This window comes from Somniosus microcephalus, chromosome 12, assembly GCF_052327205.1.
Source record: "Somniosus microcephalus isolate GS21.2 chromosome 12, FLI_Smic_1.0, whole genome shotgun sequence".
NCBI lineage: Eukaryota > Metazoa > Chordata > Chondrichthyes > Squaliformes > Somniosidae > Somniosus > Somniosus microcephalus.
The window spans coordinates 152,574,940-152,591,994 of NC_140998.1; the positions used below are offsets into that span (position 1 = coordinate 152,574,940).

Genomic DNA, 17,055 nt, shown 5'->3' on the forward strand with positions numbered 1-17,055 from the left:
AAAATTTTAAAAAACATCCCAATAATTAAATAAACTATAAATAACTTTAAAAAACTATTTAAAACAATTAATAAAATTTTCGAGAGAATTTTTTTTCACGAATTCGGGTCTAAAAATAAACTTACCTTACTGTAAAGTCTTTAAAAACAATGAAGCTGTGGAAAAAATGTAATAATTTTAAATATTAGACCACTTACCTTCAAGAATCCACTGCTTACGCCTCCTTTTTTCATTTCCAAAAAGTTCAGTCCCTTGCACACGCGCAAACCTGTCTAAACGAAGGAAGTTCAACGCGTGCGCAGAGTGCTGTGCGCACGCGTTGGACCTCTTAACCCCTTAGTTCGATGGAGAGGAAATGCCGGTTTCCCGTGCATGCGCTGTGCATGCTGGAATCCGGCACTTCCAACGGGCCCACGCGTGAGTACACCGTCCGTACTCACGCATTGGGACCGGAATTACTGGCCCAATGTATCGGCAACACAGCTATGAACAGCAAACCCCATTTGGTCATTCATTTTAGGTACTGGACTGTCTTACGGCATCAAAAGATCTCAGCACTCTCTGAAAGCAGTAGGGAATCACAACAAGCCTCATTTAAAATAAAAAGAATTTATTACACAAATAGTAAACAGGTGAATGATCTAACAGTGATATAGTCAAAGAAAGAGGTTGCATTTATTGAGCACTTTTCACTAAGCTGAGGACGTCCCAAAACGCTTTACAGCCTTGTACATGAATCACAAAAGGTTAGCATGCAGGTACAGCAAGTAATTAGGAAGGCAAATGGAGTTGCCTTTATTGCAAAGGGAATGGAGTATAAAAGCAGGGAAGTCCTGTTACAACTATACAGGGCGCTGGTGAGACCACACCTGGAGTACTGCATACAGTTTTGGTCTCCTTATTTAAGGAAGGATGTATTTGCATTGGAGGCAGTTCAGAGAAGGTTCACGAGGTTGATTCCTGAGATGAAGGGGTTGTCTTATGAAGAAAGGTTGAGCAGGTTGTGCCTATACTCATTGGAGTTTAGAAGAATGAGAGGGGATCTCATTGAAACATATAAGATTCTGCAGGGGCTTGACAGGGTAGATGCAAAGAAGATGTTTCCCCTCGTGGGGGAATCTAGAACTAGGGGGCATAGTTTCAGAATAAGGGGGCACCCATTTAAATCGGAAATGAGGAGGAATTTCTTCTCTGAGGTTCGTGAATCTTTGGAATTCTCTTCCCCAGAGAGCTGCGAAGGCTGGGTCATTGAATATATTTAAGGTGGAGATAGACAGATTTTTGAAAGGTAAGGGAGTCAAGGGTTATGGGGAGTGGGCAGGGAAATGGAGTTGAGGCCAAGATCAGATCAGCCATGATCTTATTGCATGGCGGAGCAGGCTCGAGGGGCCAAATGACCTACTCCTGCTCCTACGTCTTATGTTCTTATGTTCAATGAAGTATTTTTGAAATGTGGTCACTTTTGTAATGTAGGAAACACAGCAGCCAATTTGTGCACAGCAAGCTCCCACAAACAGCAATGAGATAAATGAATGACTTGCATTTCTATAGTGCCTTTCACAACCTCAGGACATCCCAACGCACTTTTTGAAGTGTAGTCTCTGTTATAATGAGGTAACCAGATAATCTGCTTTGGTGATGTTGGTTGAGGGATAAATGTTGGCCAGGACAACGGGAAAACTCCTCTGCTCTTCAAATAGTGCCGTGGGATCTTTTACATATCCACCTGAGAGCGCAGAAGGGGCCTTGGTTTAATGTCTCATCCAAAAGATGCCATCTCTGACAGTGCAGCACTCCATTAATACTGCACCGAAGAGTGGGGCGCGAATAGTTACATGTTTACCATATAAACCCTTTTAATCTAACTCCTTGAGTTGTCAAAATAGTACCACCATATGCTACAGGCTAGCCCATTGTTGGAGATGGCGAGTACAGCATACTACATCAGCAGGTGAGTCTGTCAACAAGAGTTACAAAAAATGTTACAATTCTTTCAGAAATGCCTTGAACAGACACTTCAAGGCTGTTACTACAGTGCCAGCCACACAACATTGCTGAAGACAATTGGATGGCCGACAGTGGACATCCATCTCTCATTGCTCTTTCGCGAGAGACAGACTCAGTGAGTCTCCCATCTACCCTTGCACAGATCTTGGAGTTGATGCACACATCCCAGATACAATCGAAAACTCACCATGTACTCCCACCACCTCCAGCTTCTTCATGAGGGCCCCATGAGGCACTCGGTTGACAGCCTCACAAAATTGATGAAAGCAATGTAAGTGGATTTCTCCTGAGCTCCAAGTGCGACAATCTTGAATAAAACCACAAACTATTCTAGTCGTTCCTAACAAGAACTAAATCACGTTCCCTTTTGGTTAATGTGTGACCCAACAAAAGGTCTGCTACATGTGCTTTGACAACACAAAGAATCATCTTAAGGTGGTATCACTGAGATTCCTCAGTAGCTTTTTGTTTCATTACGATCATCCTCCTTGTGGATAGAAACTCTGTTGGTGCCCTGGAACAGCGAGGGCATGTGTTTCACACACAATTATATTCTCAGATGAATTGGAGGTTTTAGCACTAACTCCAAGACCATTACAGTCTCCATCACCCAACGCAGCCCCTTGCTTAAAGTAGATTTTGGGAATTCAGCAGGTCGTTCTCATCCCCTGCCCTACCATTAGCGAGGACTACATCCACCCAGTGGTGCACCAAGGCCTTTTATCTGCACAGCACACTTGCGGCTTTTCCAACCTGCATTCAGATGGGTCCTGGTGCAGCCTGTTGGATTGGGGCAAACTTGTACATAACGTGGTCTCCAAACTATGGCTTACAGCTATAGAGCTCCTTTAATGTCAGCAGCACACTGTCAGAAAGGCAGTAAATAACGAGATGGAGCAATGGAAGGACGACGATTGGGGAAGGTGACTGAAAGCAAGGTTGAAGAGGTAAGTTTTTGGGTAGGCCTTTGGAGGAGGGGAGAGAGGTAGCAAGGCAGAGGCGCCCAGGTAGAAGAGCAGGGCTAAAAAGACTGAAGGCTATGCAGCCAAGGGTGGGGTGAAGAGGGATAAAAGGGAGGCCAGAATAGGGCTGCCAATTCTGCTTGGATGAATAGGCTTTATTGCATGACCTTCTGGCACTTGTCCCCAAGCTCCCACCATTGGTCGCACAGCACCTCCATCCTCGAGACGCACATCTGCCCATGGCCAATTGGAAAGCAGACAGACTCTTTGTTGCCCGCTTGGATGATTCTTTACCCGCAGCCAAACAATTTTTTTCCCATCTGTAATATTTTGTTTAATGCCCCTATGATTTTTCTCCTGGGTTGCTCCCAGCAGTGACTAATCTTTAATTCCTGGAGGGTTGACAACTCTAGGTCAGAATGTGATGAGCGGAGGACATGTGTAGGAACAGCCACTAATGTAACCCGCTATTCAAGAAAGGAGGGAGAGAAAAAACAGGGAACTACAGGCCAGTTAGCCTGACATCAGTTGTCAGGAAAATGCTGGAATTCATTGTTAAGGAAGTGGTATCAGGGCACTTAGAAAATCATAACATGATTAGGCAGAGTCAACATGGTTTTATGAAAGGGAAATCGTGTTTGACAAATTTATTAGAGTTTTTTGAGGATGTAACTAGCCGGGTAGATAAAGGGGAATCAGTGGATGTAGTATATTTGGATTTCCAAAAGGCATTTGATAAGGTGCCACATAAAAGGTTATTACACAAGATTGGGGTTCATGGGGTTGGGGCTAATATAGCAGCATGGATAGATAGCAAAATACTGCAGATGTTGGAAATCCGAAATAACAACAGAAAATGCTGGAAAAACTCAGCAGGTCAGGCAACATCCGTGGAGAGAAATTTGAGTTGACGTTTCGGGTTGAACCCTTCTTCAAAACTGGAAAGAAAAGAAACTAGATCGAAGGCAGGGCTGCGATCGGACAAAAGAATAAAAGAAACATTGGTTAACGGACAGAAAACAGAGTCGGGATAAACGGATCTTTTTCAGGTTGGCAGGCTATAACCAGTGGGGTGCCGCAAGGATCAGTGTTGGGGCCTCAGCTATTTACAATCTATATTAATGACCTAGATGAAGGGACCGAGTGTAATGTATCTAAGTTTGCTGACGATACAAAGCCAGGTGGGACAGTAAGCTGTGAGGAGAACACAAAGAGTCTGCAAAGGGATATAGAGAGACTAAGTGAGTGGGCAGTAAGGTGGCAGATGGAGTATAATGTAGGGAAATGTGAGGTTATTCAATTTGGTAGGAAGAATAGAAAAACAATATTTTTTAAATAGTGAGAAACTTTCAAATGTTGGTGTTCAGAGAGATTTGGGTGCCCTTGTGCAAGAAACACAGAAAGCTAGCATGCAGGTACAGCAAGCAATAAGAAAGGCAAATGGCATGTTGGCCTTTATTGCAAAGGGGTTGGAGTATAAGAGTAAGGAAGTCTTGCTACAATTGTACAGGGAAGCTTGGTGAGACCACACCTGGAGTACTGTGCACAGTTTTAGTCTCCTTATCTAAGGAAGGATATACTTGCCTTGGAGGCGGTGCAACGAAGGTTCACTAGATTGACGAAAGGTCATCGACCTGAAACGTTAACTTTGTTTCTCTCTTCACAGATGCTGCCTGCCCTGCTGAGTATCTCCAGCATTTTCTGTTTTTATTTCAGATTTCCAGCATCTGCAGTATTTTCTTTTTGTTTTCACTAGATTGATTCTTGGTATGAGAGGGTTGTCCTATGATGAGAGATTGTGTAGAATAGGCCTATACTCTCTGGAGTTTAGAAGAATGAGAGGTGATCTCATTGAAACATACAAGATTCTGAAGGGGATTGACAGGGTAGATGCTGAGAGGTTGTTTCCCCTGGCTGGTGTGTCTAAGACTAGGAGGCATCGTCTCAGGATAAGGGATCGGCCATTTAAGACTGAGATGAGAAATTTCTTCACTCAGAGGGTTGTGAATCTTTGGAATTCTCTGCCTCAGAGGGCTGTGCACGCTGAGTCTTTGAGTATATTCAAGGCTGAGATCGATTTTTGGACTCATGGGGAATCGAGGGATATGGAGATCGGGCAGGAAAGTGGAGTTGAGGTCGAAGATCAGCCATTATCTTATTGAATGGCGGAGCAGGCTCAAAGGGCCGTATGGCCAACTCCTGCTCTTATGTAGCTAGGGATGGGCTTACTGTCAACACCAGCTCAGAGTAACACTATCAACCATGTCTGTTACCATTCAGAAAATGATTTAGGATCATTTATGTGTAATTGCGAAGTGTTAGAGATGGATCAGACCTAACTGACCCTTTCAGCTTCAAAGCGCACTGCACCTTAATCTGCGTTCCTCTTTACTCTGGTCAAGTTTCTAGCACCAACTTAAACCCCTCTACTTTTGCCGACTCGCTCTCCTCCTCGACTTCAACAAGACTCTAGTGAGTGGGTGAGCATCAACCAAGCTTCACTTTATTTGAATTCAACCACAGAGGCGAGAAAATCATTGGCCACATCTGCCATTCGGACTCCCTACAGGTAGTCACGGGGATTTGCGGTCAACAAGATCTTACACCAAAGGAAGTGAGACTTGGCAGGTCTGCTTCAACATCCAAGCTCTTCGATACAAAACCAGGCTGTGACTGCTCCGGACAATAAGCGGCGCTGTGAATGTGACGCCTCCTGGCCGTCGGGCGGCGCTGTGAATGTGACTCCTCCCGGCCGCCTGGTGGCGCTGTGAATGTGACTCCTCCTGGCCGCCGGGTGGCGCTGTGAATGTGACTCCTCCCGGCCGCCGGGCGGCGCAGTGAATGTGACTCCTCCCGGCCATCGGGCGGCGCTGTGAATGTGACTCCTCCCGGCCGCCGGGCGGCGCTGTGAATGTGACTCCTCCCGGCCGCCGGGCGGCGCTGTGAATGCGCCTCCTCCCGGCCGCCGGGCGGCGCAGTGAATGTGACTCCTCCCGGCCGCCGGGTGGCGCTGTGAATGTGACTCCTCCCGGCCGCCTGGTGGCGCTGTGAATGTGACTCCTCCCGGCCGCCGGGTGGCGCTGTGAATGTGACTCCTCCCGGCCGCCTGGTGGCGCTGTGAATGTGACTCCTCCTGGCCGCCGGGTGGCGCTGTGAATGTGACTCCTCCCGGCCGTCGGGCGGCGCTGTGAATGTGACTCCTAAATAACAACAGAAAATGCTGGAAAAACTCAGCAGGCCAGGCAATATCTGTGGAGAGAAATTAGAGTTGACGTTTTGGGTCAAAACCTTTTTTCAAAACTGCAAAGGAAATAAAATAGATCGAAGACTGCGATAGAACAAAAGAAGTAACAGAGACATTAAGAGGTATTCAAAACCAGACGAAATGGTAATAGGACAGTGGAGACAAAAGACGGCTAGGATGAGGTGTGAAGTGTACTGGCAAGATGAGAGACAGCTGCCATGTGGAGGGAGAAAAAAAAGGAAGGGGGGGGGAAAGGGAAGACCCAAAACAAAGGGGTAGAAAAAAATATAAGTAAAATTATAATAGGGGCCGAGGTTATGATCTGCAAAGTGCCTAATCGGAAGACGAGGTGCTGTTGCTCGAGTTTACTCGGATTTCCAATTTCCAGCATCTGCAGTATTTTGCTATCGTGAATGTGACTCCTTCCGGGTGCCGGGTGGAGCTGTGAATGTGACTCCTCCCGGCCCCCTGGTGGCGCTGTGAATGTGCCTCCTCCCGGCCGCCTGGTGGCGCTGTGAATGTGACTCCTCCCGGGTGCCGGGTGGCGCTGTGAATGTGACTCCTCCCGGCCGCCGGGTGGCGCTGTGAATGTGCCTCCTCCCGGCCGCCGGGCGGTGCTGTGAGGCGGAGCCACTGCTGTTGGAGGCCGGGAGGAGAGATGCAATCGGTGCGGGAGAGTCTGCGGCGAGTGGCGCAGGAGGCGCGGGGTGAGTGTGCGGAAGACCCGGGGCCGGGCCGAGCCGAGCCGCCCCCTTTATTGGTTCAGTCACCGAGGGGCGGGTCCCTCGCTGTCACTCTCCCACCCTGAGCTGCCGCTCTGCTCGCTGCCCATCAGGCCTGCGGATGGACAATGAGGGTGACGGCCCATAGTCATCAAGCAAACAGCCAGCACACCTGTCAGGGCACCACTAATAGAAAGAGAAGTATGGTCCAGTGAAACTAAAAGAAGCTCGGCCAAAGCAAAGGGAACTGCCCTCACTGAATCACATTGGCTTGTAATTTGCGGTCAGTGACAAAGCAAAGGTGCTCGCCACTCGCCGGCTCCGAAGAAAGCTTGCACACGGCACGCTCGCGATCATCCCCCTCTCAAACAGATATACCGCTTTGGATATCGCTGGGGGAGATGGCTTATTGGGGGAAGACAGCAGCAGCCAACTTCCTGGCACCAGGGGTGGTTCTGCTGCACAGGACGGGAGGAAAAAGAGAGCTATAGTGATAGGGGATTGTATTGTAAGGGGAATAGATAGGCGTTTCTGCGGCCGCAAATGAGACTCCAGGATGGTATGTTGCCTCTCTGGTTCAAGGGTCAAAGATGTCTCAGAATGGCTACAGAGCATTTTGGAAGGGGAGGGTGAACAGCTAGCTGTCGTGGTGCATATAGGTACCAACGATATAGGTAAAAACCGGGTTGAGGTCCTAAAAGCTGAATATAGGGAGTTAGGAGGTAAATTAAAAAATAGGACCTCAAAGGTAGTAATCTCAGGATTGCTACCAGTGCCACGTGCTAGTCAGAGTAGAAATAGAATGATATTTCAGATGAATACGTGGCTAGAGGAATGGTGCAAGGGGGAGGGATTCAAATTCCTGGGATATTGGAACCAGTTCTGGGGGAGGTGGGACCAGTACAAACTGGACGGTTTGCACCTGGGCAGGACCGGGACCGATGTCCTAGGGGGAGTGTTTGTTAGTGCTGTGGGGGAGGGTTTAAACTAAAATGGCAGGGGGTTGGGAACCTGTGCAGGGAGACAGAGGAAAGGGAAACAAGGGTAGAAGCAAAAGACAGGAAGGAGAAAAGCAAAAGTGGCAGTCAGAGAAATCAAGGGTTTAAATCAAACATGGCCACAGTAAATAATAATTCTAAAAGGTCTAAGAGTGTTAAAAAAACAAGCCTGAAGGCTTTGTGTCTTAATGCGAGGAGCATTCGTAATAAGGTGGATGAATTAGCTGCGCAAATAGATGTAAACGGATATGATATGATTGGGATTACGGAAACATGCCTCCAGGGTAACCAAGGCTGGGAACTCAACATCCAGGGGTATTCAATATTCAGGAAAGACAGGCAAAAAGGAAAAGGAGGTGAGGTAGCATTGCTGGTTAAAGAGGAGATTAACACAATTGTAAGGAAGCTCTGATGATGTGGAATCTGTATGGGTAGAGCTGAGAAATACCATGGGGCAGAAAACGTTAGTGGGAGTTGTATACAGACCCCCAAACAGTAATGCGGAGGTTGGGGATGGCATTAAACAGGAAATTAGAGACGCGTGCAATAAGGGCACAGCAGTTATCATGGGTGACCTTAATCTACATATAGATTGGGCTAACCAAGTTAGTAACAATACTGTGGAGGAGGAATTCCTGGAGTGTATACGGGATTGTTTCCTGGACCAATATGTCGAGGAACCAACTAGAGATCAGGCCACCTTAGACTGAGTATTATGTAATGAGAAAGCAATAATTAGCAATCTTGTTGTGCGAGGCCCCTTGGGGCGGAGCGATCATAATATGATAGAATTCTTCATTAAGATGGAGAGTGACGTAGTTGACTCAGAGACCAGGGTCCTGAATTTAAATAAAGGAAACTACGATGGTATGAGGCGCGAGTTGGGTAGGATTGATTGGGGAATGTTACTCAAAGGGTTGACGGTGGATAGGCAATGGCAAACATTTAAAGATCGCATGGATGAACTACAGAATTTGTTCATCCCTGCTTGGCATAAAAATAAAACAAAAAGGTGACTCAACCGTGGCTAACAAGGGAAATTAGGGATAGCATAAGATCCAAGGAGAGGACATATAATTTGGCCAGAAAAAGCAGTAAACCTGAGGAGCAGTTTAGGATTCAGCAAAGGAGGACAAAGGGATTAATTAAGAGGGGGAAAATAGAGTATGAGAGTAAGCTTGCAGGGAACATAAAAACTGACTGTAAAAGCTTCTATAGATATGTGAAGAGAAAAAGATTGGTGAAGTCAAGCGTAGGTCCCTTGCAGTCAGAATCAGGGGTATTTATAATGGGGAACAAAGAAATGGCAGACCAATTAAATACATACTTTGGTTCTGTCTTCACAAAGGAGGACACAAATAACCTCCCAGAGATGTCGGGGAACATAGGGTCTAATGAGAGGGAGGAACTGAATGAAATCAGTATTTGTAGGGAAATGGTGTTGGGGAAATTGACGGGATTGAAGGCCGATAAATCCCCAGGGCCTGATTGTAAAGTCTGTGGGTTGTACAGTTAATAACGACACAGACTTCAGGAATAACAAACAAACAGGTCTTTACTATTCGAAGGTCAGGGCGAATCTGTCCCAGCAATCCTGCCACAACACTTATATACTGGTGTGGTCACTGTCGGTATTACAGTATACAGAAGCCAAACAAGTAGTGCCACACCTAAAGTAGTTCTCTTAAAGGTGAACGGTTACATACAATAGTTTCCTTAAAGGTAGACGGGTACATACACTACAATCCTCCCTTTTTAGCTTTCAACATACTGAGTCCATAGTGAACATACATTATAACATATATACAGCTTATGTAAGACAGTTCATAGATTCAGTCTTTCTGGAGGTTTCCGGATTCTGTCCGGATAACGCCGCAGTGGTGTCGTCATTCCAGGCGGGCTAGTAGGTGCTTCTGGCAAAGTCGATTTGGCTTGAAAGACAGTGTCAGGTTCAGCTGATTCCAGTATTACCAGATCGGAAGTAGGTGTTCTGGGTATCTCAGACTCAACATTACCCGGGTAAGGTGGTGAAGTCGGTTGCCCATTTGTGGCGGACCCTATGATTTGGTCAACATGGCGCCTTATTATATTGTCCCCAATGTCCACGGTGTACATCAACGGCCCTAGCCTTTTTCCAATAGTTCCAGGCTGCCATTTCTCGGTACGGTAGTCCCGGGCCAAAACTCGTTGACCGATCTGGAAAGATCTAGTGGCCCTTTCATTCATGCCCTGGAATTGCCGGTTCTCTACGTCCCTTCTGACGTTTGGTTTGAGCAAATCCAGCCGGCATCTTAGGCGTCTATTACAAAACATCATTGCGGGAGTTTGATTTGTGACCGCATGTGTTGCATTCCGGTATGCCAACAAAAAGCTATCCACCTTATGTTGTAGACTTATGTTTTCATTACTCATGGCCTTTACGGCCTTCTTGAAGGTCTGGACAAACCTTTCAGCCAATCCATTGGAGGCGGGATGGTATGGGGCTGACATGTAATGCTTAACCCCATTGCTCTTTAAGAATTTCTTGAATTCTTCGGACACAAATTGCGGTCCATTATCAGAACAGATCTGTTCCGGCAGGCCATTCCGAGCAAACATAGTCCTTAACACTGTGATGGTTTTTTCCGTCGTGGTGGTGGTCATCTTAATTACTTCCGGCCACTTGGAGTGGACATCCACCACTATTAGGAACATCGAGTCCATAAATGGACCAGCAAAGTCGATGTGTACTCTTTGCCAAGGAGATGAGGGCCACTCCCATGGATGCAGAGGAGCCTGGGGTGGCGCGTTCTGAACCCTCTGACATCCTAGGCAGTTCTTCGTGATCTCCTCTATGTCTCCATCAATGCCTGGCCACCACACAAACGCTCTTGCTAGATTCTTCATCTTTACTCCACCCAGATGTCCTTCGTGCAGCTCCTTTAGCACCTTCTTTTGGAGTTTGGGTGGAATCACCACTCTAGATCCACACATCAGGGTTCCTCGACACACTGACAGTTGTTCTTTCCTCTGTGAAAATGCTTGCAGTGTTGGTTCGCTCTGTGCTGGCCATCCCTCCACCGTTACATCATAGACTCGTGAAAGTCGGGTCATTCCTTGTCTCATTCTCAATCATTGAGTTTGTTATCGGTAGACACTCCACTATGGATGAGTGGAACAACTCTACTGGGTCCACTGTACTCGCTTCTTCCACCATCGGCAATGGCAAGCGTGATAACCCATCAGCATTTCCATGCTGTTTGGACCTTTTGTACTCAATTTCATATTGGTGTGCCCCAAGTAACACGGACCACCTTTGTAACCTTTGTGCTGTCATGGTGGAAACGGCCTTGTTTGGGTTGAATATGGACACCAACGGCTGGTGGTCTGTCAGCAATGTGAACTTTTTACATTGTAGGTAATGGTTGAATTTCTTCACGCCCCACACAAGACTGAGGGCCTCCCTATCTATTTGAGCGTAATTTCGCTCCGCGGGTGTCAATGATCGTGACGCGAATGCCACTGGCCTTTCCGAGCCATTTGGTAGCCTGTGCGAAAGTACTGCCCCAATTCCGTACGGGGAAGCATCACAAGCTAGACGAAGGGGTAATGCTGGGTTGAAATGAGCCAACACTTCTTCAGAGGTAATCAACTCCTTGCTTCTGCGAAAAGCCCTTTTGCATTCTTCACTCCACTTCCATGGTGTTTCTTTCCGCAACAGATCATTCAGCGGATGCAGCACCGTGGATAAATTTGGCAGAAACTTGTGATAGTAATTAATCAACCCCAAGAATGATCTTAACTGTGAAACGTTTCCTGGAGCGGGGGCCTTCACGACCGCTTCTATCTTTTCAGGTGACTTATGCAGTCCCTCTCGGTCAATGACATGACCGCAGTATGAGATCCGTTTTTGGAAGAACTCACACTTCTTGCGATTAACCCGAAGGCCATACTCCTTCAACCTGGTGAGTACCAGTTTCAAATTCATGAGGTGTTCTTCCTCATCTTTTCCCGTGATTAAAATGTCATCTAAGTAGCACTGCGTGCTTGGAATTCCTTGTAACACCTGTTCCATGGCCCTCTGCCAACTTGCTGGTGCCGAAGCTACCCCAAAGACCAGCCTATTATAGCGATACAAGCCTCTGTGAGTGTTGATGGTGAGGTACTGGCGTGACTCTTCCTCGACCTCCATCTGTAAATATGCCTGAGCCAGGTCTATTTTCGTGAAGTGCTTCCCTCCAGCCAACGAAGCAAAGATATCTTCAATCCGCGGAAGCGGGTATTGTACCATGTGAAGCACCGGATTCACAGTGATCTTGAAATCTCCGCAGATACGGACCTTCCCCGGTCCCCCTGGCTTATTACTTGGTGAGGACTTCATGACGGGAACAATGGGCGTGGCCCACTCACTCCAGTCCACTTTTGACAGAACCCCTGATCGTTCAAGTTCTTCCAGTTCTGCCTCCACCGCTGGTCGTATTGCGTAAGGTACCAATCTGGCCTTAAAAAACTTTGGGCTTGCATGTTCTGCAATCTTAACCTTTGCTTTAATTCCTCGCAGTGTTCCCAGTCCTTGCTGGAATACCTCTTTAGCTTCGTCCAATATTCTGGACAACCGTTCCGGTTTGACATCCTCTTTTTCCGAATCCACCGTCATGGTGTTTAGTGAATGCCAGTCCATCTTTATTTTTCGGATCCACTCCCGTCCCAGAAGTGGTGGTCCTCCCTCAGGCAATACATACAGGTCCAACCGGTGGTGATCTTTATCCTTGTATCTCACCTTGACTTCTATCTTTCCGATGGGGAATACTTTGTGCCCCGTGTATGTCTGTAGTACTAGTTCCGTATCCCGTAGTGGAATATGCTTGAAAAACTTTTTATAGTCATGCTTATTCATGACCGTCAACGCCGATCCGGTGTCCACTTCCATTTTTACTTGGACCTTTGCAATCTGTAGCGTTACCCAGATAGTTTGTCGGTCAGCTTCATTACTCACATTGTGAATTCTCAGACTGTCCAGTCCTTTGCATTTGGAGTGTGAGTCCGACTTCTGTTCCCTCAGACTCTTCCTAGTCACCTCTTGCACTTTTCCGTACCATTTTTGTGGTGACTCCTTATTGTTGTACGTTGTTCCTGACCGGCATACCTTAGCTATGTGCCCGATCTTGCCACATTTCCTGCATTCTTGGTTTTTAACCCAGCATTGATTCTGGTCGTGTGTTGTCTTCCCACAACGATAGCATTTTGTTGTCCTCGAGGTAATTTGGTCCACCCCGAGTGCCGCCACCTTTAGCTGCATTTCCGCCGTTCCTTTCGTTGCGGCTTCGTGCGATGCAGCTATAAGGACAGCCCTGTCTAGTGTGAGGTCGTTCTCTTCCAGTAGTCGCTTTTGCGTCCCTTCTTTGGACAATCCACATACGAACTTGTCTCGCAGTGCCTCTGTCAGATTCCCTCCGAACTGGCAGTGTTCCGCTAGCCTACGCAGTTCGACCAAGTATTCCGTGTTGCTTTCGTCTTTCTTCTGCGTTCTTGCATAGAATTTGGATCGTTCAGCCAGTATCAACGGTGTGGGGTTCAAGTGATCCTTCAGCACTGCTACAATATCATCGAAAGTCTGATCCGCCGGTTTAGCTGGTGAGAGAAGATGCTTCAACAACCCGAATGTTTTCGCACCCATCATGTTAAGTAAGGTTAAAGCTTTTTCATCCTTAGCTATTTTGTTAGCCTTACAATGTATCTCAATACGTTCCACGTACGTGGCCCAGTCTTCTATCTCAGAATTAAAATCGTTGATGTCCCCCCGCTTAGGCATCTTCCTTTCCTTGGGTACAACACAATTTTTATTTTATTTTTTTCCTAAGATGGCGGCTTTTCCCGCGAAAATGGCGGTTTCCCGCTCTTTCCTTCTCTCCCCGCCCACTTCAATGGCGGTTTCCCGCTTCTGTCGTCTTCGCCGCCTAATGGCGGCTTCCCGCGTTTCTTCCCTGGTGGAAGGGGTACGCTTTCCCCACAACGGACAGGTTCAGCCGCTGGGCTGGCTCTCGCACAGCTCCCCTTACTCGGCTCTGTCTTCTCTCTCCCGCACGTTCGGTTCTACCGGCGCTGGGTACCCCGTTGGTGGAGGACAGTTCAGCCGCTGGACTGGCTCTCGCGCAGTCTCTCTCCCCTTGCTCGGCTCTGTCTCTCTCTCTCCCGCACACTCGGCTCTACCGGCGCTGGGTACCCCGTTGGTGGAGGACAGTTCAGCCGCTGGACTGGCTCTCGCGCAGCCTCCTTTGGTCGGCTCTGCCTCTCCCACATGCTCTGTTCCCGTTCGCCTCCCAGCCCTCACGCAGTCCGGTGCTTCCCTCCCCGGCTGCGGCTGAGTTTCTCTCTTCCCGCGCCAGCTCCCGGTCTCAGCGCTTTGTGGCTTCGGTCGCTGCCCGGCTTTTTCCCGCCGATCGCGGTCTGGCTATCTCACGACGCCGTTGGACCCGACTTTCTGACCGGCTCCGCTCCCCCTCGACCGTGGTCGAGTGCACAGCCCTTATCCTCCGGATTTCGTTACACTTTCCGCTACTCACAGTCTCCGCGGCCGCCTTGTTTCCTGCTGATCGGCTCACTCCGCCCCGTGGTAGAAGGGTAGTCAGTGCCTGTTGCTGCTGGAAGCTTTTGTTGCTAAGTCTTCTTCCTTTCTATTGCTGCAGCCTCGTGTTTTCTCCCAGCATAACGACGAGGGCGGTTGCCTCTCTTCAACGCTCTTTAGTTGCTTTGGTAGTCTTGCCACAGGGTACGATCGGACTCGTCGCCACTGTAAAGTCTGTGGGTTGTACAGTTAATAACGACACAGACTTCAGGAATAACAAACAAACAGGTCTTTACTATTCGAAGGTCCGGGCGAATCTGCCCCAGCAATCCTGCCACAACACTTATATACTGGTGTGGTCACTGTCGGTATTACAGTATACAGAAGCCAAACAAGTAGTGCCACACCTAAAGTAGTTCTCTTAAAGGTGAACGGTTACATACAATAGTTTCCTTAAAGGTAGACGGGTACATACACTACACTGATAATCTACATCCTAGGGTACTTAAGGAAGTGGCTCTAGAAATAGTAGATGCATTGCTGGTCATCTTCCAAAATTCTATAGATTCTGGAACAGTTCCCATGGATTGGAGGGTAGCTAATGTTACCCCACTATTCAAAAAAGGTGGTAGAGAGAAAACGGGGTATTATAGACCGGTAAGCCTGACATAGGTAGTGGGGAAAATGCTAGAGTCCATTATAAAAGATGTAATAGCAGAGCACTTGGAAAACAGTGACAGGATCGGACAAAGTCAACATGGATTTACAAAAGGTAAATCGTGCTTGACTAATCTACTGGTATTTTTTGAGGATGTAACTGGTAGAATAGATAAGGGAGAACCAGTGGATGTGGTGTATTTGGACTTTCAGAAGGCTTTCGATAAGGTCCCGCATAAGAGATTAGCGTGTAAAGTTAAGGCACATGGGATTGGGGGCAAGGTACTGACTTGGATAGAGAACTGGTTGGCAGACAGAAAGCAAAGAGTTGGAATAAACGGGTCTTTTTCCGAGTGGCAGGCAGTGACTAGTGGGGTACCGCAGGGATCGGTCCTAGGACCCCAGCTATTCACAATATATATTAATGATCTAGATGAGGGAACTAGATGTAATATCTCCAAGTTTGCAGACGACACAAAGCTGGGTGGGCGTGTGTACTGTGAGGAGGATGCCGAGAAACTCCAGTATGATTTGGGCAGGTTGGGTGATTGGGCAGATGCATGGCAGATACAGTATAATGTGGATAAATGCGAGGTTATCCACTTTGGTGGCAAAAACAGGAAGGCAGATTATTATCTGAACGGCAATAGATTGGGAGAAGGGGAAGTGCAACGAGACCTGGGTGTCCTTGTGCACTAGTCGCTGAAGGTAAGCATGCAGGTGCAGCAGGCGGTTAAGAAGGCAAATGGTATGTTGGCCTTCGTAGCGAGAGGGTTCGAGTACAGGAACAAGGATGTCTTGCTGCAGTTGTACAGGGCCTTGGTGAGACCACACCTTGAGTATTGTGTGCAGTTTTGGTCGCCTTATCTGAGGAAGGATGTTCTTGCCATGGAAGGAGTGCAGCGAAGATTCACCAGACTGAAAACTGGGATGGCAGGAATGACGTATGAGGGGAGATTGGGTCGATTTGGCTTATACTCGCTGGAGTTTAGAAGAATGAGAGGGGATCTCATTGAAAGTTATAAAATTCTAACAGGACTAGACAGACTAGATGCAGGAAGGATGTTCCCGATGGCGGGGGAGTCCAGAACCAGGGGTCACAGTCTAAGGATAAGTGGTAAGCCATTTAGGACAGAGATGAGGAGGAATTCCTTCACCCAGAGAGTGGTGAACTTGTGGATTTCTCTACCACAGAAGACAGTTGAGGCCAATTCATTAAATATATTCAAGAAGGAGTTAGATATATTTCTTAAGGCTAAAGGGATATGGGGAGAAAGCAGGGACAGGGTTACTGAGTTTGGATGATCAGCCGAATGGCCTACTCCTGCTCCTATCTTCTATGTTTCTATTGTGGCGTAGCTCTCGGCTCTTGACTTACTCCCTCACTGAATGCAGCATTTCTACTTTGTTTGCAGAGCTGTACTTGAACGACTCAATAACCTACTTAGACCAGCCCCCCACACCACTGGAATTCCAGCGCAGCTGGCTGAGTCCCAACAAGCCCTTCATAGTGCGAAATGCCATCAGGCACTGGCCAGCGGTCTCCAAATGGACGCCCTCATACCTCAGGTACGGTGCTAGCTCCCTTTACTTATTATTCTCTTGGTTTACTTCAATTCTTTCCATCCAGTAATTCTTTTCCGGACCTCTTTTCTTCATTCAACGTCACCACTATTTCATGACTACAGTTGCACAAATGGGGCAGGCAGCCTGGATGGTACAGAGGAATCTCCGTCGGCAGTCTTGCTCTCCGACTTGACATGGGGGAAGAGAACTTTTTTTTTCCTCCTCCTTTTCCATCACTTTTCTCTCCCCCCTTCCCCAGCTCAAATGATACAACGCCTCGATTTTAAAATTCTCATCCTTGTGTTCAAATCCCTCCATGGCCTTGCTCCTCCCTATCTCTGTAACCTCCTCCAGC

At 47.6% G+C, this 17,055-nt stretch overlaps 1 protein-coding gene across 5 annotated transcripts in view; it reads left to right on the forward strand.

Annotated features, from left to right (window-relative positions):
* The first annotated feature begins 6,742 nt into the window (after positions 1-6,742).
* jmjd7 (jumonji domain containing 7) overlaps positions 6,743-17,055 on the forward strand; it is a 46,167-nt gene continuing 35,854 nt past the window's right edge. For 2 of the 5 annotated variants that reach the window (XM_086003672.1, XM_086003673.1), the window contains exons 1-2: positions 6,747-6,920; positions 16,550-16,703. In XM_086003672.1, the coding sequence (XP_085859798.1) occupies positions 6,872-6,920; positions 16,550-16,703 (203 nt within the window). In that variant the 5' untranslated portion in view covers positions 6,747-6,871. Of the gene's footprint in view, positions 6,921-16,549; positions 16,704-17,055 lie in introns of all 5 variants that reach the window. The other 3 variants (XM_086003671.1, XR_015080318.1, XM_086003670.1) reach the window with 3 other exon arrangements.